At 35.9% G+C, this 24,068-nt stretch overlaps 5 protein-coding genes and 1 non-coding gene across 7 annotated transcripts; 3 read left to right on the forward strand and 3 right to left on the reverse strand.

Annotated features, from left to right (window-relative positions):
• The first annotated feature begins 2,542 nt into the window (after positions 1–2,542).
• On the forward strand, positions 2,543–2,649 carry LOC141716194 (small nucleolar RNA R71). Its single transcript, XR_012572912.1, has one exon. It is a non-coding gene; the product is annotated as a small nucleolar RNA R71 (small nucleolar RNA).
• A 4,648-nt stretch (positions 2,650–7,297) lies between these two features.
• On the forward strand, positions 7,298–9,357 carry LOC141710800 (uncharacterized). 2 transcript variants are annotated; one of them, XM_074513328.1, is made up of 5 exons: positions 7,298–7,454; positions 8,536–8,578; positions 8,699–8,790; positions 8,866–8,977; positions 9,080–9,357. In XM_074513328.1, exons 1-4 carry the CDS (start codon positions 7,386–7,388, stop codon positions 8,974–8,976), a joined length of 315 nt encoding a protein of 104 aa, XP_074369429.1. In that variant the 5' UTR covers positions 7,298–7,385; the 3' UTR covers position 8,977; positions 9,080–9,357. The 2 variants fall into 2 exon arrangements, with proteins under 2 accessions (XP_074369429.1, XP_074369428.1); XM_074513327.1 differs by having other exon boundaries at positions 9,108–9,357.
• Positions 9,358–10,710: 1,353 nt separating this feature from the next.
• On the forward strand, positions 10,711–14,204 carry LOC141712518 (UDP-URONIC ACID TRANSPORTER 1-like). The gene is made up of 4 exons (XM_074515488.1): positions 10,711–11,338; positions 12,052–12,155; positions 12,759–12,987; positions 13,827–14,204. Exons 1-4 carry the CDS (start codon positions 10,895–10,897, stop codon positions 13,971–13,973), a joined length of 924 nt encoding a protein of 307 aa, XP_074371589.1. The 5' UTR covers positions 10,711–10,894; the 3' UTR covers positions 13,974–14,204.
• A 47-nt stretch (positions 14,205–14,251) lies between these two features.
• On the reverse strand, positions 14,252–16,068 carry LOC141712517 (zeatin O-glucosyltransferase-like). Its single transcript, XM_074515487.1, has one exon. The coding sequence runs from the start codon at positions 15,917–15,919 to the stop codon at positions 14,525–14,527; it is 1,395 nt and encodes a 464-aa protein (XP_074371588.1). The 5' UTR covers positions 15,920–16,068; the 3' UTR covers positions 14,252–14,524.
• A 1,258-nt stretch (positions 16,069–17,326) lies between these two features.
• On the reverse strand, positions 17,327–18,804 carry LOC141710801 (zeatin O-glucosyltransferase-like). Its single transcript, XM_074513329.1, has one exon. The coding sequence runs from the start codon at positions 18,784–18,786 to the stop codon at positions 17,386–17,388; it is 1,401 nt and encodes a 466-aa protein (XP_074369430.1). The 5' UTR covers positions 18,787–18,804; the 3' UTR covers positions 17,327–17,385.
• A 423-nt stretch (positions 18,805–19,227) lies between these two features.
• On the reverse strand, positions 19,228–21,301 carry LOC141712519 (zeatin O-glucosyltransferase-like). The gene has a single exon (XM_074515489.1). The coding sequence runs from the start codon at positions 20,940–20,942 to the stop codon at positions 19,563–19,565; it is 1,380 nt and encodes a 459-aa protein (XP_074371590.1). The 5' UTR covers positions 20,943–21,301; the 3' UTR covers positions 19,228–19,562.
• Positions 21,302–24,068: the final 2,767 nt, after the last annotated feature.

Below are 24,068 nucleotides of genomic sequence, written 5' to 3' on the forward strand. Positions count from 1 at the left end.
TGAAGGCGAAAGTACCAAATGGACAAGTGAAGGTAGTCTTCTCCTGATCTTCTAGGGCGATACAAATCTGATTGTAACCCGAATAGCCATCCAGAAGACAGTATTACTCATGACCAGCCAATCTATCAAGCATCTGATCAATGAAGGGCAAAGGGAAGTGATCCTTCCTAGTGGCCTTGTTAAGCTTCCTGTAATCCATGCACACTCTCCACCCCGTGACTGTTCTTGTAGGAATAAACTCATTCTTCTCATTTGCTACCACAATACACACATTGAACCGGGCTTACCCATGCACTGTCAGAAATAGGATAGATAATCCCTGAATCTAGCCACTTAAAAATTTCCTTCTTCACTACTTCCTTCATGATTGGATTAAGTCTTCTTTGCTGCTCGACCGTAGGCTTGCTACCATCCTCTAGCAGAATTTTATGCATGCAATAAGAAGGGTTGATTCCCTTAATATCTGCTATAGTCCCACCAATTACCGATTTGAACTCTCTCAGAATCCTCAGAAGCTTTTCCTCGTCACTACCTGAAAGGTCAGATGTAATAATAACAGGCAAAGTAGATGCATCACCTAAAAATACATACCTCAAATGCTCAGGTAAAGGCTTAAGCTCAAGAGTGGGAGCTTCCTCAATAGATGGCTTGAGGCGTTTAAGAGATTTGTTCAATTCCTCCATTCCAAGAGATTCAAAAGGCATATCAATCTTCCTCTTCCAGGGAGAAACATTCAAATATTGTAATTGTTCTTCACCTCCGTCATCTTCAGTATCTGAATTTCCTAATAAGGCTTTTTCTAAGGCATCAGACCTTAGCAATTGATCAAGTTCTGAAGTAACCACATAATCGACCAACTCCACCTTTAAGTACTCCTTATTTTCCGTAGGAAATTTCATAGCATTGAACACATTAAAAGTTACATCCTGATCCAGCACTCGCATTGTGAGCTCACCCTTCTGCACATCTATTAAGGTTCGGCCAGTCGCCAAGAAAGGTCTTCCCAAAATTATGGGAATCTTCTTATCCTCCTCGAAGACAAGAATAATGAAATTAGCAGGGAAGATGAGTTTATCAACATTGACCAAGACATCCTCCAAAATACCTCGCGGATATGTAATAGAACGGTCGGCCAATTGTAAAGTCATATAAGTTGGTTTTGGATCAGGTAAGTCCAACTGCTTGGAGATTGACAAAGGCATCAGATTGATGCTAGCTCCCAAATCACATAAGCATCTGTCAAAACACTTTTCCAATAGTACATGGAATAGTGAAGCTTCCTGGATCTTTAAGCTTCGGAGGTAACTTCTGTTACAGCACAATACTGCATTCCTCCGTGAGAGTGACAATCTCTAAATTATCTAGCTTCACATAAGCATCTGTCAAAAGACACTTTTCCAATAGTACACGGAATAGTGAAGCAATCTGGATCTTTAAGCTTCAGAGGCAACTTCTGTTATAACACAATACTGCATTCCTCCGTGAGAGCGACTGTCTCTAAATCATCTAGCTTCACCTTCCGAGAGAGAATATCTTTCATAAACTTTGCGTAACTAGGCATCTGCTCAAGAGCCTCAGCGAAAGGTATGTTGATATGATGTTTCTTGAACACCTCCAGAAACTTCTCAAATTGCTTGTCCAGTTTTTCTTCTGCATCCGCTTGGGAAAAGGCGGTGGAGGATAGATCTGTTTCTCCCCTGTATTACCATCAAGAGGAGTGTGCTCAATAGTAGTCTTCCTTGGTTCCACTTCTACTTCCTGCTGCTCTACTTCTTTCTCAGCCCTAGCTTCTTCAGTCAACGCTTGAGTTTGTTCGGGATTCACAACCTTTCCAGACCTCAAAGTGATTGCTTTTACATGCTCCTTAGCTTCCCTCGTTCCTGGCACTTCACTGTCACTAGGTAGTGTACCAGGCTGATGATTTAGCAAGGCATTGGAAATTTGCCCAATTTGATTTTCCAAGGTCTTGATAGAAACAGCTTGACTCTTGCACATAAACTTCAACTCTTTTAATTCAGACTTTTTATTAGCTTGTTGCAGCTGAAGTTGTTGTCTTGGTGCATATTACGGTTGCTGTTGAACCGTATTCTGAGTGTTGCTTCAACTGAAATTAGGTTGATTGCGGTTGTTGGGATGATAAGTGGCTGGCACAGGTTGCTGTGAACGCTGAAAGTTGCTCACGAACTGAGCCGATTCACTAGATATTGCGCATTGATCAGTCTCATGGGCACCAGCATAAAGCTTACAGACACTAGCGATTTGATTAACTCCATAATTAGCCAAAGTATCCACCTTCATCGTCAAAGCCTTAAGTTGGGCAGCTTTAGTAGTTGTTGCATCCAACTCCAGAATTCCTGCTACTTTTCCCTGAGTCAGTCTCTGGGAAGGATTCTGGTACTCATTAGCAGCCATCAGCCCAATCAATTCATAAGCTTCATCGTAGCTCTTAGCCCACAAGGCTTCTCCTGATGCTGCATCGAGCATGGGTCTAGAAGTAACACTCAATCCATTGTAGAAACAGTTATTAATCATCCAATTAGGCATGCCATGGTGTGGGCACTTCCTTAGAATCTCATTATATCGATCCCAAGCCTCACACAGAGATTCTCCAGTTTGCTGAGCAAACTGAGTAAGAGCATTCCTGATTGCAGCAGTCTTCGCCATAGGGAAGAATTTTGTGAGAAACTTTTGAGCAAGATCTTCCCAAGTGGTGATAGACCCTGCTGGTAGAGAATGTAACTAGCACTTAGCTTTGTCCCTCAGAGAGAATGAGAAGAGTCGCAGCTTGATAGCATCTTCAGACACATCATTGAACTTAAAAATGTCGCAGATCTCGATGAAATCCCAGATGTGCATGTTGGGGTCTTCAGTAGGAGAACCCCAAAACTGAACTGAGTTTTGTATCATCTGAATCGTGCTTGACTTGATCTCAAAAGTGTTAGCCCTGATGGCTGGCCTGATGATACTTAACTGAATGTCATTGATCTTAGGCTGAGAATAGTCCATCAAAACCTTAGTATTTTTTGCTTGACACCCATCTCTACTAAAACTGGTTCCTCGACTTTCTCTTCTTCTTCTACCTTCTTTTCTTCTTCAAAAACTTTCTTTCGAACCACCAAACTTCTTCCTCGACTTTATCTAGTGTTCTCTTACGAGTACGCGAACGCTTATGCATACACCCTCGCTAGAGTACCTGAAATAAGACAAGTAAACAAATAAGTAACAATGTCCGAGTCAATGAACTTTAACGACCACTGATGGAAAACACATAAACTAAAAATTAACACTGGAGTCCCCGGCAGCGGCGCCAAAAACTTGTTAGTCGCTAAACACGTGCTAATTATACACGCAAGTATACGCGTTTGCAAGTAGTATAAGATATAAATCAGATTTGTTCCCACAGATACTGCCTTGGTTAACTAATTAATTTACGCACTTAAGCAACAATGTATGGTTATTATTCAATGCTAAGACGATAACAAATTGAGATTGTTTATAACTAAGAATTAAATTAACAATTATAACTAAAAGAATAAGATTGATTGAATTAATATATAAGAAAAACATGGGATTCTAACTTCATTAAATACTTCATTCAATAGCCTTTTCATTCTTAATCTTAGCATGTAATGGTGATGACACTAATCAAATAATATGAAACTGATAAACGCCAACTTTCGTTGTACGAATACCATACTACCAGACATCCACAAAAGAGATAGAAGCTGAATAGACACCATTTATATTGAGACCCTATATATCTATAGAATTTGACAACATAACGGTTTAAGCACAAGTTATCAATCTTGATTACATAGGGCAAGTAAGACGGTTAAAATTGCTCACGCATCATGCATAACAATATCACATGAACCTATGCTAGCATGGCAAGTTCTAAACCCTTAAATTCACTTTCACTTCATTAAGAATTAACACACTATCTTATAAGTTCGCGACGCTCATAAGACGAATACGCACAACCAATACTAGGTTATCATACAATCATCACACACTAAGGCATCAGAACAATTCAACTAAAAAAATTCATAAATAAATCTGCTAGAACCCCACGATAACGATTAGCCCATAATCAGACTCATCATCAACGTGGGTTCCGATGAAAGCATGGTATAATAAACGTAGTCTTTATAACGAATAATCCAACAAAGTTAACACAAGAGTATAGGTTCAACAAAACAAGAAACGAGCATCCAAGATTACAAATCAAAATAGAGATTCACAAGAATAAATTAGATCGTCTTCACCTTTGTTGAATTGTGCTATAGGTCTCTTGTCGTCTTCTCCTTAGCTCTGATATGTCTCTGACTTGATATCTTATGAAAAATGACCTAAAGTTTTTTATATAGCAGCCCCATGCAATGTAGAAGTCTTTCTCTCAAAAGCCAAGTAGAATCAGGATTCTGCCATCCCGACACGGTGCGGGCGCACTGGCTTTCTGAACGGGCGTGCTCGACTTCTGCCAAAACTTTGACTTCTTTTTTTCTTGCAGATTTGAGCCGGTCTTCGCGAGCTTTATTCTTTGGACACCATCCTAACACCATATTAGCATCAAATCAATGCTAATTCACCTGATTCTCAGATTAATGCCTGAAATGCAAAAATACTAGAAAACACGTTAAAACACCAATAACTTAAGTACAAATACACCAATTCAAAATTTTACGGAACGTAATAAAGTGTCATAAATACCACTCAACAGGCCTGCACATGACCTCTTCCAATCCGAAATCTGCTGAAGGAACGATATTTGCTAGAAGATGGCTTATGTCCTTGGTGAAATACTCATTCTAAAAATACGTGTTATGAGTTTGACTGCTCACATGTAAAAGATATCGGGCACAATAGTAACTGTGAGAATATGGTATGCAAAGATGTGTTTTCGGATTTCAAGATATTATATAGTTCTTGGAATAAAAAAATGAAAACAAACATCAAGTGAGGGTTGCATTACTATGGTACATTTGGATTAGACGTAATAAAAAAGTTTTTAATAATAAAAAATGACACATTTCGTAGTGATTGAAAGGACTCGTCGTGTGGTTGAAGATCATAACAAGTATCAAACCAAATTATATTGTAATAGTGCTGAATCAAAATCTAATAGTTGAAAAAGTAGGAAAGCCCCTCCTCCAAATTTCATAAAAATAAATTACGATGTATCTCCAACGAAGATGGTTAGATAGATTTGAGTGTTAAAACTCGTAACTCCTCAGACAACATGTTATTTGCATGAACATAAATGACGAGACGATGTTACTTAGAGAAAACTGAATAAATTAATGATATCATTTTGCTGCTTAACTAGCACACATCTACGAATTTCTGAATGTGATCTTGAATTTAATATTTAGGCTCAATAAACTTTTAACATATTTTTATTTTGTTTTAATGATCTTATGTGAAAAGGGTAAGTGGGTAACTCATTTACCTGCCACACTAGTTCCATTTGATTATCAACCTATCGTCCCGCTAAAGTGTTGAAGAAAAATAATTTATAGCGAAAAATAAAATGTCCAACTTGAATTTTCAGTATAACCTCCTTCGTTTTTCTTAATAAAGTATTTAAGTTTACTTTCTCTAAAAATTTGAAAGTCTTTTCAATTCTGAATATTTTAATCTAAAAAATGTTAGTAGTTATACGTGTTTCTTATGAATTTAAATTCCCCTTCTATGAAATTAAATCTATAATTTTGAAGGTTTTTTTCAATGTAGATTCTTTTTAACTTTTTTAGTTACACGCATCCTCTGTAAATTCGATTTTTCCTTACATTTGAAAATAAATGTCAACCCTAATTTATGTTAATAATTTTTTTAATTAGTAATACTTTTTTTACCTCAATGCTAAAATAAAATTTTAATTATATGTATTCGTTATAAATTTGTTTTCTTTTCTCAAATGCATCTTTTATTGCAAATATTTAATCCGATTTAAGAGAAGTTTTAGTATAATATTAAAAGGTTACTTTTAATATGGAAAAATATAAAAAAAATAATTTGATTTTTGAAGAAAGTTTAACAGAGAAGAAGATGGTTAAAATTATTAAAACTTTTGATACTTAGATTTAAAATTTATTTCTTAAATTGCTTTGTGTAAGAATGCAAATGCGGATTGGGGTAGAATTTTTTTGTGAATCATGTTGTATTACATGATTCATTTGTCCCTTTGTAATATTTTTTTCGTTGGAATGGATCTTTGAGCTTCAAAAAAAAAATTATTTCTCATAACTGCGAAAGTTATTTTACATATGAAACATAATTTTTTATGGAAATTGATAAATAAGCTCCTCGTTTTACTATTTAAGCTCCAATTTTAAAATTAGGTCATTTTTATTACACATTTGCCCATGTTTTTAACAAGGGGAATTCATTGAATTTGTCCATCATGAGCAATCGTGTCATTTACCAGATACTTGGAGCTTAAATAGTAATTTTTGGAGTTTATTTATCAATTCTTTTTTTTATTTATTCATCTATACTATACTAAAACAAAATATAAATTATGTCAAGTGTCACTCTCTCCAAAAAAGAGAACACTTGTCATTCTCGTAATTAATCTAGATATAATTTTAATTTAGTTAATATGTTAACATTAATGACACTCTTCTCTCTTATCCTACTAATTATCTCTTACTCCTTTCTTCTTCTATACTGAAACCTTTTTTCAATATTTTCTTACTAACTCTCTCTTTTCATTCTTCTTCAATTTTGAAACCTTTTTGCAATATTTGCTGAAAAATAAATTAAAAAATACAAATTTTACTTTGCATTTTATAGCAATTGTCGTTCGCTCCTTAAAAATAAGCAACCTACAACTATTCGAGTGATATTAAAATAAATTATATATACCAAGTTATATTTCGTATTTAAAATTGAATACATCATAATTATTAATTTATCTATTTAAATTTATAACTATAAAAATTTAATAATTACTCCATCTGTCCCTTTCAATTGTTTACATTTTTTAGAGAGTCTCCGATACGCATTTTAAGGTGCATATAAAGTATAATTATGTAACTTTTTTTTACAATTTTATTTTTCTAAATAAAATTAAAATATTCAGCTTTTATTCAGAAAGAAAAAATTATAAAAAAAAGTTACAGAACTATACACCTAACACTCTCTCAAATATAAACAATTGAATATAACCAGTTATTGCTCCATAATTAATATAGGAGTAGTAACGAGTATGAATCGAAAGCACGGACAAAACCGGACTATTGAGAAAGTAATTTTAAATTTGTAAATATATTAAGGTTAATATCGTAAACAGAAAAACTCCCGGGGGGTTTTGGACTTTTTGTGGCTTGGGTCCCAGAGTCCCAGTAAAGAAATTAGGGTTTGGGCAACAGAATTAGATAAAAATGGCGTCTTCTTCAAATGATCTCCAACAGGTTTTAAAACCCCTCTACAACAGAGCTTCTGAGGCCGAGGTACTAATTTTACTCTCATCCATTTCACCTTCTTTCTTTTAGCTTCCTCTATTTTCATAATCTATATATTAATAAATTTTTATGGGGTTGCTTATTATTATACTCTCAACTGGATTATTTCTATTATACCCATTAAACCATTGTTAATGAAATGTCTGTTAATCCTTTTGAATTTGCATTTTATTTATGCATGTTTTTTTTTACAGTATTTGATATTTTGTTTATTTTTTTGGGTTTTATTTACATTTTTAGGGATTATTGTTGTTCTGCGAAATTAACCACTAATTTACTATGTAACTGGTAATCCAGAGCTTGTAAAATTTGGTGCCATGTTTTAAAGCGTTCTAAAGTGTGTTTTATGAGATTATTAATTCCCTGCGCTGGACTATTGCCCAAATTGTTTTTAACTTGAGGGTGGATAGTCTTGGAAAAGAGCTCTTAGGTGATTAATTTTTTTCAATTATATCATTTTAAGTGATTAGTACAGATGCAATGAGTTCAAATTGTATGTACTATGTAGTCAAGTGATTATTAATCCCAGTGAAACTAACATAGCCCAAGTGTATGTATGTATATGAGAGTCTCGTGTTTTGTACTTCCAGGATAATGTGTTTTAAGTTAACCAATGATCATCTTACTGCTGTCTATTTGCGTACTGTACATTATTTCTTGCAACTAATGCCCTAGTAATTATATTAAAAATGACATAATGTATAGTATCACATCAAGTGTGCAATAGAAGAACAGGATAAGTCCAACTGCTTGAAGTATCAGTTGAATTCTGTCGCTCTTTTACTTTGAACTTCTTATGGATTCTCTATGTTTATTGGGTTATTAGATAGTTTGAATAATTGGAATATGAGCCATGGTCAAAAGGATAGCTTTTGACATATCTGCACGGCGCAATACTGGACACCCTTCTCTTGGTAACTACAAGTTAAGGGTTCAAGCCTCAGCGGAGGCCTGTGTGCGCGCGTTTCAAATTCCTTGTAGTTGACCTTATTCAAAATAATATAGTATGTTCATAAATTTTATCTTCATTATCCCACCAATCCTTTAACATTATCTAATATTTTCAAAGGATCGCTTGGCAAGACTTGAAGTTGCTCTTGCTAGTAAACAAGGTAGGTCCTACAGCAACTTTGTATAATGTTCTTGTTTTCGAGCGTTGTTTTTTTATTTCATCTTATATTACTTTCTTCTATCTATGTTTCGGGGTGTGGATGAATGGTGCTGCTGCTTAGATTCTGGATATCAGGACTTGTTAAAAAAGTTTAATGAACTTCAGTTGACGTTAGAAGATGCCAGAACGTTGCAAGATTCTGAAAGAGAAAAGGTGCAATGCCATTTTCATAGTGTATTTTTATTACTGTGAAGTTATGCTTTGTCACTATCTTTTCTTCACTTTTAGGTTTTGAAAGAGGTGCAGCAACTTGCTTCAGAAAATGCTAAGCTCCAATATCGTATATTACATCTTGTCCGGGCATTGGAGGAAGCAGACTCCAAGACAATATCCAACTGAGGTAAAATGTATTATACATTGTTTAGATATGTAAATAATGTAGCTATTCGGCTTGAGAGCTGTAATTTGTGTGATTTATTTTTTAATTTTTTTTGTCTGTCAGTTTGTGATTTCTTCATTGTGTTTTCAAGGTCGTGATTCTTTAAAGTAAAGGTTTGAAGCAGCTATGCGAAGTTAATACAGAGGCACATGAAAATTTGCACATTATTTTGATTTCTGATGTCATTGTTTCATGAATCACTTGGAGCCTTCAGTGAAATGAAAATTTATTGGATCTTATAGAGCAGTCGATGTTATGATTACAGGTGAAAGTCAAATGTGTATTAGGGTATCAAAATCTTATAACAATACAATTATATATTATGTATTGATTCTGATTAATTCCTGTGGTTTACGAAAATCATTTTGAATGTTTTACCTGAACTGAAATGACAAAACCATAATAATTGGTGAAATATAATCCAAAAAGAGTTCATCTAGATGGGCATGTATCTTTCCGATATGAATCACCAAGACCCCTTTAAGCATTCTGGATTATTTTATGCTTTATAAGAGTTTTTGTTTTCAATCGAAATTCCGGAGGAAATCATACTCTTTAGAAAGAAGAGGTTTTAAGGGGAAGAAATGCAGAAAGAATTCCCTTTAAGCATTCTGGATTATTTTATGTTTTATAAGAGTTTTCGTTTTCAATCAAAGTTCCGGAGGAAGTCATACTCTTTAGAAAGAAGAGGTTTTAAGGGGAAGAAATACAGAAAGAATTTCCTTTAAGCATTCTGGATTATTTTATGTTTTGTAAGAGTTTTTGTTTTCCATTGAAATTCCGGAGGAAGTAGTTACTCTTTAGAAAGAAGAGGTTTTAAGGGAAAGAAATACAGAAAGAATTAGAACACTGATCATTCGTAAATAGAAAAAAGGTATCCAAGATTCTGAGAAGACATGATTTATGATGCAGTGCTTGAAACTTATAAAATGGAAAAACCCAATCCTGATCAATTTGAATACCTCCGTTATGATGACCAAAACTGAAAAGGAGATACATTATAAATTTTATTTTAAAATTTATAATAATCAATATGATTGTTTAAAATCCAGTTTTCTACAAAAAAAACAAAAATTACCCGCGCCCCCCCCCCCCCCCCCCGAAAATGTCAAGAGCCTAACTATCAAAATTAAAATATAAATTTAGTTTTGGACCTTGGAGTTTAAAATGCATTTATCCAAATATTTGAACCTTGTATGAGATTCCATGACATATTAATTGCATGACAAAAGAATCCCCGCAAAATCACGTTGATTTCAATAAATCCTTCAAAATCTTATAAATTTTGGTAAGATTTCTAGAAAAAATGAAATATACTAACAATATTATCAAACGGTTTTTCTATGTATGCCTAAAAACACACAATAAACACTAACTCTCATGAGTTTTGTACATTTTGATTGGTCCTCTAATTATAAATATTGATGAACCCCTACATTTATAACAACCCCACCAATAAAAATGCACCAAACTCATAAAATTCAGTATTTACTGTGTGCCTAAAAAAATCGATAGATTTGTGTTATATTATCAAATTATAATGATTTTATAAAATGTGAATTAAATACCTTCATAATTTAAACAAAAAATAATTTAAGATTCAGATTGGATATACACATATCTGAGTTTTGACAATCCACATGAAATATGACGTTAAATAAGAGATAGAACAAGTGTCGGACACAAATTAGTAAAGTGTTAATTAATTTTACAATCCACGTGACACTCGCAAATCTAGAACAGTTTCGATCAAATTGTTTACTATACACAAAATCAAAACAACACAAACTTGTGTTTGTAGTCTCCCATTAGAGCTCTCTCCCTCTGACTCGCTCCGACTCACTCTTGACTCGGAGCAGCACCGCCACCTCTCCCAAAATGACCGTAAAAAACCAACACCTTTTCATTACATCCTTAATAATCCTATGGTACTCATCAAACATAGGTGTCCTCCTTCTCAACAAATTCTTACTCTCAAACTACGGATTTAGATTCCCAATTTTCCTCACAATGTGTCACATGACTGCTTGCGCTGTTTTAAGTTACGTATCTATTGTGTTCCTTAAACTTGTCCCTTTCCAAGCCATTAAATCTAGGTCTCAGTTGTTGAGGATCGCTAGTCTGAGTGTTGTGTTTTGTGCTTCTGTTGTCGGTGGGAATGTTTCTCTCAGGTTTTTGCCTGTTTCGTTTAATCAGGCTGTTGGTGCTACGACGCCGTTTTTTACGGCATTGTTTTCGTATTTTATGACTCTTAAAAGAGAAGCTTGGATTACTTATGCTGCTCTTGTGCCTGTTGTTGCTGGTGTTGTTATTGCTAGTGGTGTATGTGTTTTTTATTCGCTCACATTATTTACACGTTTCCAGTTATTGGATCTCTTTAGATTGTTTATCTGTGAGTGCAATCAAATGCAAATCTTTGTTGGGATTTAATTCTTACTCAAGTACTAGGTTGGTTTTTTTTTATGTAATTTTTGTGTATGGAAACTGTTGTGCTGTGTGTCGAAAAATGTTTTCAGACTAGATCTAGTAGTTTGAATCGGGTTAGTTAGATTACAGTGTTTAACAATGTGTACCCTGATGTAAAAAACCGCTTTTGTATATGTACACAATTGTTTTCGTTCTGAAAGCTCGGTTAAAGGAGACTTCGATTTGTGCATATGAACATATCCTAGCTCAGGATCAGACAGTGATCCGCACACACAAATGTACCTACAAGAGATCAATAGCTGACATAGCGGTTTTAATTGTTGCTAGAGAATGATTAGTGCATTGAAGATGTAGATTTTAATTATTTTTAATTTGCAAATATGGATGGCCTACTATACGGACATTCTTCTGAATCATTTTTGTAATCCATGGTAGACTATGATTCACAGACAAATTTCCAAAACTTGCATGTTTGATGAATCGTTACTTTCGTATAAGGCGATAAAATCTTTCCATCAAACCGTATTTTACAATCTATCATGTGCCATCTTAAAAACATTTTGAAGTAATAGATTTCTGTGTAAGCGAGATGTTATTATTTCTGGCAGGGGGAGCCGAGCTTTCACTTATATGGATTTATTATGTGTATTAGTGCAACCGCGGCAAGGGCATTCAAGTCTGTTCTTCAGGGAATCCTGCTATCTTCAGAAGGGTACATTCTTTTGCTCTTCCAGTTATAGTATTAATTTTGCATAGATAAGGCATTTATGAATTTGACCTGCAGTAGTTGAATCTAAATATGCAACTGTTTATATGTTTTCCTCTTTTATTGTTCGTTGTTCTGTTCAATTGTTATTGAATATGAGTAAGTGACGAAGTGACCTAAACATTAGGCTATAGCGGGCTAAGGTTCGCAAGCAACGGAAACTGTTGCAAATTACAGTTCTTAAATACCGTCACTGTCAGTATGCATTTGGATAAATGTTAATCAATGCTGAATGTAACATGGCCTTCAAATGTTTCTCACCTTTATGCTGTCTCATTATGTGCTGATTTTGTTTGTGCTCCACACGGAGACAAATGTTGTAATATACTGTATTAGATAATATTTCTAGAAGCAAATTAACAGCAAGTAAATAAACAAATTATTGTGAAGTTCAGTGAAGAAGGTGATGATAAACTTAATATCATATTGTTCTATGGTGTTGGATTCTAATATTTCCTGTCCTTCCTTTTTCTTCTTTGGGATATTTTGTTTTCTTTTTCAAGTTTCAGATGTGATCAACCTCTGAAAATCTTCTAATCATCATTTCAGGGAGAAGTTGAACTCCATGAACCTGCTGCTTTATATGTCCCCAATTGCTGTTCTAGTTTTGTTACCTGCGACTCTTATAATGGAGCCCGATGTATTGGATGTCACTCTTTCACTTGGTGTAAAACACAAGTTTATGTGGCTTCTTCTTCTTGCTAATTCAGTAATGGCTTATGCAGCGAACTTAACGAACTTCTTGGTGACAAAGCATACAAGCGCACTAACACTGCAGGTATTATATATGTGCATGTTTGTAATACTTAATTGTATGTCACCTAAGTTTTTAGACATATGTAATGCATCTGTTATAAAATTTATATTCTTAGAATAGAAAAGGTCTATTTTTTGAAGTTGCTTGCTAAGTTATGGTTTCTGCTTTCCACATAACTCAATCTGCCTGTGAATTTTTAATAACCTTGTTAGTTAACCATATGAAGCCGAACCATTGAGTATTACTTAAAGATTCCACTTCAACCTGTTTCACTTAGCAATGCAGATATTGTTGCGCCATGTCTTAAGTTCCTCCTGAGTGCCACTCTCATTTTGTACTAAGAAGTGGAAATTTGGCTGCTAAACTTTTAGAAATCTAAAGCAAGTATTTATTTTGGTCGGAATCACAACAGGTCCTCCTTTTATTTGATCAAAAACAATTTCACCCATTAGGACTCGGGAGCAATTCTCATTGCTTGTTTTAGCTTAATCTCCAGTTATGCTTGTTTCAGGACTTTGTAGCTGCTTCACCAAAATTAATTGCATCTTGATAATTTTTATAAAATAGTCTACCTGAGGGATATCTTTTTTCAACCCTCCTTTTCGTGTATCTAATAATAATACCATTACAGTGGATGGAGCAAGGACATGTAAAATGTTTGCTTGGTAGGGGAAATGATATCTTCTATACATACAGTTATCTACTAGAGGAATTAATGCTAGGAAGGATATACTTCACAATTTGCAGAAGAATGAATGAACTCTTGTTTTATTCTTAGATTAGATATTGAACCTGTCTACTCAGTGAAGAGAAAGATATATGCTTAAATCTCTGAACGCATCTTGCCATTTTGATTTCAGGTCTTAGGTAATGCAAAAGGTGCTGTAGCCGTTGTTATTTCCATACTTCTGTTCCGAAATCCTGTTACCTTTATAGGTATTGCTGGATATTCAATGACCGTAATGGGAGTGGCTGCTTACGGAGAAACTAAACGGCGATACAAATGATCTTCCAATACACAGTTCATTCAAATGTACAAGTAGTTCTATTTTATCAAAAAGAAACCAAAGGGAAGTAGTTCAGTCATATAGATAGAGATTGTTGTGCACTCAGACAGACAGTTTCTTGTTATCATTCTTGTGTGAGATGGATAATAAGTTTTGTTTTTATCTATAGAGTATAGAAAGTTGTATGTAGGTATATTTAACTCTTCAATATATAGCAGTTCAGTTCTGTAAGGTACATCTTCCTTACTATATCTGCTGCAGACATTGAACATCATCAGTTCATTTAATTTTTTATATATTGGGCAAAGGTTAATCACAGAAATTTAAATTTTCACACACCCATACCTCCACTAAGGTTCTAAATATTTAACTTTCCACAGTTATACCTCCACCGAGGTTCTATACTTGTGGTAGATGTGACAGGTAGATCCAAATCTCTGAAACTTCAAATTTGAAGGACAAATGAAACAAATAGAGATTGGAAACCCCAAAGCAGCGGCTGTTGATGCAAGCAACTATAGCCTATAGTTGTAGTAAATTAAATTGTCCGCCTATCTTCGTATGTGAGCAATGAAATCATCCATCTCACCTCCATCAGCTACTGATCTCTTGACAGCCATGCCCAACTCAGCCGTTCTCTTCCTCATCTCTTCTCCTTCTCTCGATGCCATCAACTCTCTAACAGCATTCTCAATTGTCAATGACTGAATCAACTCATCCCCAAGCGCCCAGTCCCTCACCACAACTCCGAGTTTAAGAACCTTAGTTACTAATAAAGCATTGTGGGGTTGGTCAGAGTGCATTGGCCATGTTGCCATGGGAACTCCCATGGAAATACTTTCCAAGCATGAATTCCATCCACAGTGACTCATAAATCCTCCTGTTGATGCGTGTGCCAGAATCTCCAACTGGGGAGCCCAATCTCTCACTATCATCCCCTGCTCACTTACTTTGATTCTATCTTGGTAACCTCTTGGCAATTCACATACTCTCACATCTTCGGTAAATATGTCTCCTCTATCCGCGTCTCTCAATACCCAAATGAATTTTTGTCCACTGGCCTCCAACCCGAGTGCAAGATGCTCAATTTGCTCATCTGTTAAACTAGTTGTTGTCCCAAAAGAAACATATATTACAGTATTTGGAAGTTGTTTATCTAGCCACTCCAAGCATCTATGGCCTCCATGGGATGAATTATCACATATCTCCACAGGGTTAAATGGGCCGATTGCCCACTGTTTGGCGTTGACTTTGGCTAGTACATCAAGAAAAGGACCTTCAATTGGTCTACATGTATTAAAAAGTACACCTGAGCTGTACTTATGATGCTCCTGCATTTTAATGAAATCCATCACTTGTGAAGTGATGGTAGCTGATCTTGAAGGAAGCTGTTTCACAATCTGCTCATCGATCTCAGGAGGTTCCCCCGTAATTTCCCAGACAGTGGAAGATACACGAAAAGCTGAGACACACTGAAAGGAGTAGGCTTCTCCATTTGGTATTGAAGCCACATCTTGAATGACTGACGAAATCAGAAAGTCATAAATTACAACAAGCCTTCTGGTGGTGGGAGCAAGAGCGAATAGTAGTTGGCCCACAGGTTCTCGGAGGTGCAAGGCAGCGTAAAAAGAGGGTAGAAGGTGTACAGGAAATTTGGCTGCAGAGTGCGGGTTGGGAGGAGGAGAGATGAAAGAAGGTGTTGGAAAATCATGAAATTTGATCATCTTGTTTTGCATCGAGAGAGGATCCCATCCCTGGACTCGGAGCTTAGCCTGGCGACTATGGATGCTGGTGCTGACGTAGTGAACTGGAATATTGTAGGCGGAAATGAGACGGGAGAGGTGTAGGAGCTGGTTCAGATGGCCTTGTGCAGGAAAAGGAACTATTACTACTATAACTTCACTTTCTTTTGCATGCTTCTCGCTTGCATCATCCTTGTCGTTCATCCTGGAAATTCCAGTCTGCTACAAATCTGCAAGTGTAGCACTAAATAAACTATACTGGACTTTTAAGTGATCAGTTTAATGGGCTTCTAAAGTTTGTGTAATGAATTACTTAAACATCAGAGTTGTGAAATGTAGTATTTGGTTTTTGACAGCATGTGCTTCTTAGTGGAAACCAGGTCATGAATTTGTATTGATATGGATGTCCAGTTCCTCCCGATGCTTTATCCGGTTACTAAGGTACTCACATAGAGATCTCCCACCAAATGGTATATGCGTACAAGGAACTTTAGCGTGTGGCTGTATTATTGCAAGCTAGACTATAGTATAGATAGGGCGAAAACTCAAATTACCTAATTTTGAATAAACATGATCAAAATATCATTTTTATCGTACTTTGCATTTGATTGGATTTATATTTAATTTTATTCCGGGAAAGAAGAAATTGAACAGAGCTAGTTTGGAGCTGAAGTTGAAGAAATCCAGATATATACAGACGCTAATTCTAGTGTTTGGAGGAATACTAATTGTAGCTAATTTTCAAACTGTTTACCTGCAAAAGTATTAATGCGTTCTTCTTTTTTTTATCAATCACGTAGTATTTAGATAAACTACAAACTTCTATAAATTTTTCAGGGCTGGAGCAGCTCCATGCTATAAACCACTCCCCTGGTCTCAAGGTTTTGCGTCATTCTCTTAGCATTACTGTTCTTGATGCTAGTAGTATGTATGTTGTGTACTTGTGTATGTTCTTCCTCTTGTTGCGAAAGAAACTGGAGTACCTATTCTTTTATCCACTCGGTTAAAAGGAATAAGATTTTACCTACTCGAGCGGAAGACTTGGTTTATGTCCATACCAATCTCCGGCTCCTTTCTAGAAAGAGTGATCATTACACGAAAGGGGAGACTAGGTTGTGGGATGTTGGAGGTGACCGTTTTGATCCACTTGACGGGGCTGAAGAACTTGAGATAGCTACTCTTTCTCTCGATGAGCCGGAGATGGAAGCTATGATTATTCAAGAAGATTAAATCACTTTTGTTTTTCTTGTTATTTTATGTATTGTATTTTGGGTTTTAGGAGCTAAAGATGATGAATAATTTCATATTTTAGACTATATATAATATATTTAATATTATAATATATGCCGTATCCCCCGCACCCGAATCCCTGTATTTTCAGATTTCCCGAATTGCCGTACCCCCGTACCGCGCACCCGCACCCCCGCACCCGCACTCGTGCTTCATAGTGTTTTATTGATAGAATGTTAGATATATTTGTTTATCATCCCAGCATTCCATGGCTATGTGATCTGTTACTTACAAGTTACAAGTAGTTATTGGTAAACAAAATGACATACTCATTTATTCATGTCTTAATTCTCAGACACAGGAAACTATGAGAACTGGACAATTAGTCTCTCTGTTTCTGGTAGGCTATTAAGGTTGCCTTAATAGTTGCAAACAAACTTCTACCTGTGGATGTGAGCAATGAAATCATCAAATTCTCTCCGAGTATCACCTCCTTCGGCCACTGATTTCTTGACAGCATCACCCAACTCCGCGGCTCTCTTCCTCATCTCTTTTCCTTCTATCGAAGCCATTAGCATTCTAACAGATTTCTCAATAGCCAAAGATTCAACCAACTCATCCCGACATGCCCAATCCATTACCACGACTCCAATTTTAAGAACTCGAGTCACTAACAAGGCATTAAAGGGTTGATCAGAATGCATAGGCCATGTTGCTAGGGGCACTCCCATTGTTATACTCTCCATGCATGAATTCCATCCACAATGACTCATGAATCCTCCCGTTGATGCATGGGCCAAAATCTCCACCTGGGGCGCCCAGCCTCTCAATATCTTCCCTTGCCCACTCGATTCTATTCTATTTTCGTATCCTTCAGGCAATTCACATACTCTTACATCTACCGTGAATATATCTCCTTTATCCGCATCTCTTAGTACCCAAATGAATTTTTGTCCGCTGCTTTCCAACCCTATTGCAAGGGCGTGGATTTGTTCATCGGTTAAACTAGTCGTCGTTCCAAAAGAAACAAATATAACAGAATCCGGAGCTTGATTGTCTAGCCACTGCAAGCATTTGTCTTTGTGTTGCTCATTTGATGTATTAAGTATCTGGACAGCATTGAGTGGTCCGATGGCCCATTGTCTAGCATTGACTTTAGCAAGTACATCAAGAAATGGTGCTTCGATAGCTCTACATGTGTTGAAGATTGCACCTGAGCTGTATTTCTGGTGCTCCATCTGCCTATTAGTAAATTCTCTGAGTTCTGGTGTGGAAGTAGTTTCATGAGAAGGAATTCGTTTCAGAATCTCATCATCGATCTCCACAGGTGTTCCCACGATCGCCCAGACATACGCGGAGAATATGAAAGTTGAGACTGGGTGAAAAGAGTAGGCCTCTCCATTTGGCAGTGATGCCACGTCTTGAATGACTGAGGCCATCAGGTAGTCATGAATGACCACCACTCTTTTAGCAGTGGGTGAGAGTGCAGAGAGGAGTTTAGCCACGGGCTCTCGGAGAAACAAGGCAGCCTCAAATGAGGGTTGAAGGTGAGAAGGGAATTTAGTGGCAGCATGTGGGTTGGGAAGAGGAGATTCGAAAGTAGGGGTTTCAAATTCATGAAATTGTATCATTGTGTTTGAAATGGAGACAGGATCCCACCCGTGGACTCGGGTCTTCGCTTGGCGAGTGTGGATTATGGTGCTGACATAGTGAACCGGAATTTTGTGGGAGGAGATATGGCGCGAGAAGTGGAGGAGCTGATTTAGATGGCCTTGTGCTGGAAACGGCACCAGAACTACTATTACTTCGTGGCTTTTGGTTGCTTCATCATGACTAGCCATTCTGATGACCCAAATTAATGTACAGAGTGTTTATCTTCAGTTCTTGAAGTAGGATTGTTTATCTGTCAGTTTATTTATAGAGTGAATGTGTTTATGTATGTGTCACATACGGCCGATGATCATATATGTGTGCAGATAATTGTTAGTAAAAGAGTCAAAAATGTTCCGGTAAAGTTGATGAGCTTGTTTATGTAGAATTATACAGCGCATCACTGTCATTGTGGCAACGACCTTTTGTCATGTACACAATCTGCTTGTATAATGAAACAAAACTTGTGGTATTGTGCAAAACAAGTGTATCCGTCATTGATGGCGCAATGAATAATTTATGCACTCAACTTCTTCTTGCTATCAAAGTTGTTAGATTCCCGGACTATAGGGTTCAGGTGCAGCGCAAGCCAATCTAAACTTAACAAATTAACATATATAATAGCAGATTGCATCAAGACCCTTCTCTTTCTCGCGTGTTTGGCAATCTCAGTAATAATGACATATCAAAGCGGAACATTAATCAATTATATTCTGCTAAAATTGAAGAGATGAAAACTAATCCAGTGGAATCACCCATGAACAGAATAGCTAAACAACTTCCAAATTCAGCAAATTCCGCATGGTAACTGGATATAAGACAAAGTTTTGTTTAACTATTCTTCAAAGCTCTATTGTCTAACTGAACAGAATTACAATATAACTTATAGTTTATAAATCATCACAATTTATTATCTCGAATCTGTCGCATTGCACTAGGAACCGATGATTATACACTTTGGCCATGATCATCTAGTAATGTGAGCAACAAACGAATCCAAGTCAATGCGACTAACCCCACCTTCTGCCACAGATTTCCTGATGGCATCACTGCATTCCGCTGCTCTCTTCCTCATTTCATCTCCTTCTGTAGATGCCATCAACTTTTTTACAGCATTTTCGATTATCGAAGATTCCACTAAATGATTCCCTTCTTCCCAGTCCTTGACAATGGTGCCTATCTCGAGTACCTTGGTTATTAGTGCTGCATTTCTTGGCTGGTCAGAATGCATTGGCCACGTAGCTATGGGCACTCCCATTGTCATACTTTCTAAGCACGAATTCCATCCGCAGTGGCTCATAAATCCTCCCGTGGACGTATGGGCCAAGATTTCCAACTGGGGTGCCCAGTCTCTCACTATCATCCCCTGATTAGCCTTGAGGATTCGATCTTCGTACCCCTCTGGTAATTCAGGTTTCCTGACTTCTCCTGTGAATATATCTCCCTTGTCTGCGTCTCTCACTACCCATATAAACTTTTGGCAGCTGTTTTCTAGGCCAACTGCGAGGGTGTGAATTTGCTCATCGGTTAGGGAAGTTGTTGTGCCGAAAGACACAAATATCACTGAATTTGAAGCTTGATTGTCTAACCATTCTAAGCATTTGTGTCGTTGCTCGTCTGGCTTTTTGCAAATTTCAACCGGATTGAATGGGCCAATAGCCCACTGTTTCTCGCAAACCTGCAATTCTTGGAGCAAATCAAAGTAATGGCCTTCAATTGATCTAGAAGTATTGTAAAGGTGGCCAGAGCTGTTCTTGGCATGCACTTGTTGTTTTTCTGCAAAAGCAAACAAATGTGAGCTGAAACAACCTTCCACACCAGGTAGTTGTTGAAGAATTTGATCGTCAGCTGCAATTTGCCTCCCAGTGAGATCCCAGTAGTACGAAAAATAGAAAAAAACAGAACTATTCTGAAAACAATAGGTCTCCGCGTTGGGTAAGGAAACAAAATCTTGTACAACATATGACATCAGGTTGTCGTGAATGATTATTAGTCTTCGAGCAGTTGCAGATAGAGAAGTAAGGAGCTTGAGAACGGGTTGGCGGAGGTGAAGGGAGGCATCAAACAGTGGTTGAAGATGGTAGGGAAATTTAGTGGACGCTTTGGGGTGAGGAGGTGGAGAGTGGAAAGGCTGTATTGGGAGTTGATGGATGTGAATGTTTTCGAAGGAATGGAGTTCCCAGCCCTGGTGGCGGCTTTTGGTTTGGCAGATGTGAGTGGTGGTGCTAACGTAATGAACGGGTATGTTGTAAGAGGAAATGAGGCGGGAGAGATGCAGGAGTTGGCCGAGATGCCCTTGTGCTAGAAAGGGCACCATCACCACACATACTTGAGACTCGTTCGCCATTGACTGACTACTAAGTAAACTTTTGTTTACTAAGTTGTTGCTTCACAACTCAAATTTCAGTACTAGTGTAAACTGCCCTGCGCTGATATAGTCTGCATAATAATGATCATGTTTCCAAAAAGGCGGCTATATCTTATCTTAATGTATGAGAACAGCACACGAAACACCAATTTCACAACTAAATAGAGCAACGGAAGATACACGAGTTGTAGACCCAGATCACCAGAAATGACCTCAGGAGAAGAACACTCCATAGCCAACACTCGTTATGTCCGACAGTAATAAACGGAACTGAAGTGCCTGCTACATTTGTTGGTCATCCAAACATTTGCGAGCCTGATGAAAGTAGCTAACGGTTAATTTTCCCTTAAGAATTTGTACTATATCATTATTTCTATTGCACATTTTTTTCTAATTATACCACAATTTAAATGCGCTATTCCATATGTCATTCGTTCTTGGGTCAGGAATACAAAGTTTCACCATTTTCCCTTTTTGTCCCTTCAAGTTGGTATACTATATCTGGAAACTCCATTAAATTATCCATATTATAATGAATTATGATCATTAGTTAAAGTTGAAATATCCGCGTGGCTGATGAAAGATCCCACGGGTGAGCATTGCTAAATCATCCGACCCAATTCCAATTATGTAATAATAACAAATTTTCTGATCACTGGTTATTATCTTTTGTATTTATGCAAAATGCTGGTATATGACTGAATTTATAGATTATTTTTTAACTGTGGTGAAACTGTTAACGTATATTAGTACTACTATATTATCTCTAAGTAATTGTGTAACTATATATTCTTTCTAAGTAGCGTTAAAATGCATCAAATTGGATACCACAATTTGATTACAAGTGATGATAAATTTGTATAATTTGAAATATTATTATTGATAAAATTTATGTAAATACATGTAATCCACCACTGTTGTTTGAGATTCATTTTGGGTACAAATTTGATAACTCTAGAATTATTTTTTCGTAAAAATTCTAAAATTTCAAACTCTTTCTAAAATTGACTTTAGATAATTATCTATAGTTAAGTGAGATTTGAATCAAAGTTAATAGTATATTTGTAAATATAGGAGGTTAATTTTATAATTATAAAAATATCATTCAATTTTTATGTGCAAATTTCTACCCATGTGTATCTTGAGTAGTCATCTACCATCACAGTGCATATTTCATTATTGAAATTGATAAGACATTAATTGATCCAAATAAGTCCATGTTATAATTATAAAAATAACACTCAATTTTTATGTGCAAAATTCTACTAACTTTAGATAATTTTCCTAAAATTAAAATTTGAAACATTTTTCACCTTTTTAAAAGCAAAATATATTAGATATATAAGGGGCAAAGCCCGTTAACAAAACGGGTATAAATTCAAGGTACACAGCCCAACGATTAACAACCATAACCCAGCCCAGCCCAGCCCACTAGATATATTAACAAGTCATTCATCAACCCACAATCCCCTCACCATGTTGGCCGTAATTCCTAAAATTTCAAACTCTCATGTACGTCATTCAGTAATACAACAAAAATCTTGATAAATTAATATTTAATAAATTAATTATCTTAATTAATTAATAAATTTTTGTAATCACGACTCGGATTATTTAATATAAATTAATAATTTAATAAATTTATAAAATAATTTATTTAAAACATATAAGTCCCATTTAATATATAAATTAATAATTTTGACTTAAATAAAAAATATATATTTATTCTCGAATATACTTTTTAGATATGACTATAATCTAGCTTAAATTTTAAATTTCTCCCCTTTAAAATTGATCTGTCCATGTAACGAAACTTGTTATAATTATGTACTTAATCTACTATTGCATTATGAGATTACGGTGTACTATGTACAAAAAATTATCATTTTTATGTCTTTAATCTAGTATTGCATGATGGAGTTACTTTGTACTCTCTACATATTATAAGAGAAATTTATCTGATCTTAATGTTGGTTTGAAAATATCATTTTGTGAGAAATTTTAATATTGATCGGTTTCATCATTTTACTCAATTTTTTTATCATTTTTCAATAAATTATACTTTTACTTTTTTCTCTCATTCCGACATCTACCAAAAATAATATTAGTTTAATATATTTTTGTCGTCCGTGTTCACATCATTTATATATAAATAGCTGGGATGGAGAAAGTATATGTTTTCGTTCAAATGTAAAAAAATAATTTAACAGATGGACTGATTATAAGATTAGCTCAAATGAGTGTTGATTAGTAAGTATTCAGGGCCAAGCCTACGAGACTTTACCGTCATTTGTTAAATCTAAATTATTTTTCTCTAATGTTTGTGTTTTACTGTTTTTTATCGCATGCTCGTTTCTGATGACCTCCAATTCGGCTCATCCAAGTTATGAATGCTGAGAATTAGGAGTTTGAGACATATCAAATAACATATAACCTGATTACGGAAGCTCTCTGTCATGATTGATAGTTTTCTGTCTGTTCACGTGACAGCTTATATTGATTTGATTACAAAATATCCTTCAAACACACATTATTCTATAACATTCATATATACATATCAATCTATATGGTTATATTATTATATCATCTTGTAAAGCTGAGAGCATGGCTAGGTCGAAGGTTCCTCTGGAAGAAATGTATGCAAACTTAGTAACAGATGACGAGGAGGAAGGAGGCATTATTGTGAATAGTAGTGAGATTGTGGCACAAAAGCAGGCTTATGTATTAGTTGGAAAGTTCCTGACAGAGAAATACATATATTATAATGCGATGCAAAATGTGATGGCAGGATTATGGAGGCCAAAAGAAGGGATGGAGGTGCATAATATGGGGGGACTCAAATACTCGTTTGTGTTTTTCCATAAGTTAGATGTTCAGAAGGTTATTGATGGAGGCCCTTGGTATTTTGAACAAGCAATGTTAGTTTATCATCGGGTTAAGGAAGGAGAGGATCCAATGACAGTGAAACTACAAGAACTTGAAATATGGTTTCAGATTTATGATATTCCACGAGGGTTCTTGTCTGAAAGCATACTCAAAAGTGTTGGTTCATCCATTGGAAGATACGTTCAGTCAGACCCAGGTACTTTCGAAGGAGGATGGAAA

The sequence above is a fragment of the Apium graveolens genome, chromosome 3 (genome assembly GCF_009905375.1).
Source record: "Apium graveolens cultivar Ventura chromosome 3, ASM990537v1, whole genome shotgun sequence".
Classification (NCBI taxonomy): Eukaryota; Viridiplantae; Streptophyta; class Magnoliopsida; order Apiales; family Apiaceae; genus Apium; species Apium graveolens.

Bases quoted from the DNA above. Each gene is read 5' to 3' on its own strand.
- LOC141710800 (XM_074513328.1), top strand. From the start codon at position 7,386: ATGGCGTCTTCTTCAAATGATCTCCAACAGGTTTTAAAACCCCTCTAC. The intron at 7,455-8,535 runs GTACTAATTTTA...ATATTTTCAAAG, and splicing joins ACAGAGCTTCTGAGGCCGAG to GATCGCTTGGCAAGACTTGA. The intron at 8,791-8,865 runs GTGCAATGCCAT...CTTCACTTTTAG, and splicing joins AAGATTCTGAAAGAGAAAAG to GTTTTGAAAGAGGTGCAGCA.
- LOC141712518 (XM_074515488.1), top strand. From the start codon at position 10,895: ATGACCGTAAAAAACCAACACCTTTTCATTACATCCTTAATAATCCTA. The intron at 12,156-12,758 runs GTACATTCTTTT...TCATCATTTCAG, and splicing joins ATCCTGCTATCTTCAGAAGG to GGAGAAGTTGAACTCCATGA. The intron at 12,988-13,826 runs GTATTATATATG...TTTTGATTTCAG, and splicing joins CAAGCGCACTAACACTGCAG to GTCTTAGGTAATGCAAAAGG.
- LOC141712517 (XM_074515487.1), bottom strand. From the start codon at position 15,919: ATGAACGACAAGGATGATGCAAGCGAGAAGCATGCAAAAGAAAGTGAA.
- LOC141710801 (XM_074513329.1), bottom strand. From the start codon at position 18,786: ATGGCTAGTCATGATGAAGCAACCAAAAGCCACGAAGTAATAGTAGTT.
- LOC141712519 (XM_074515489.1), bottom strand. From the start codon at position 20,942: ATGGCGAACGAGTCTCAAGTATGTGTGGTGATGGTGCCCTTTCTAGCA.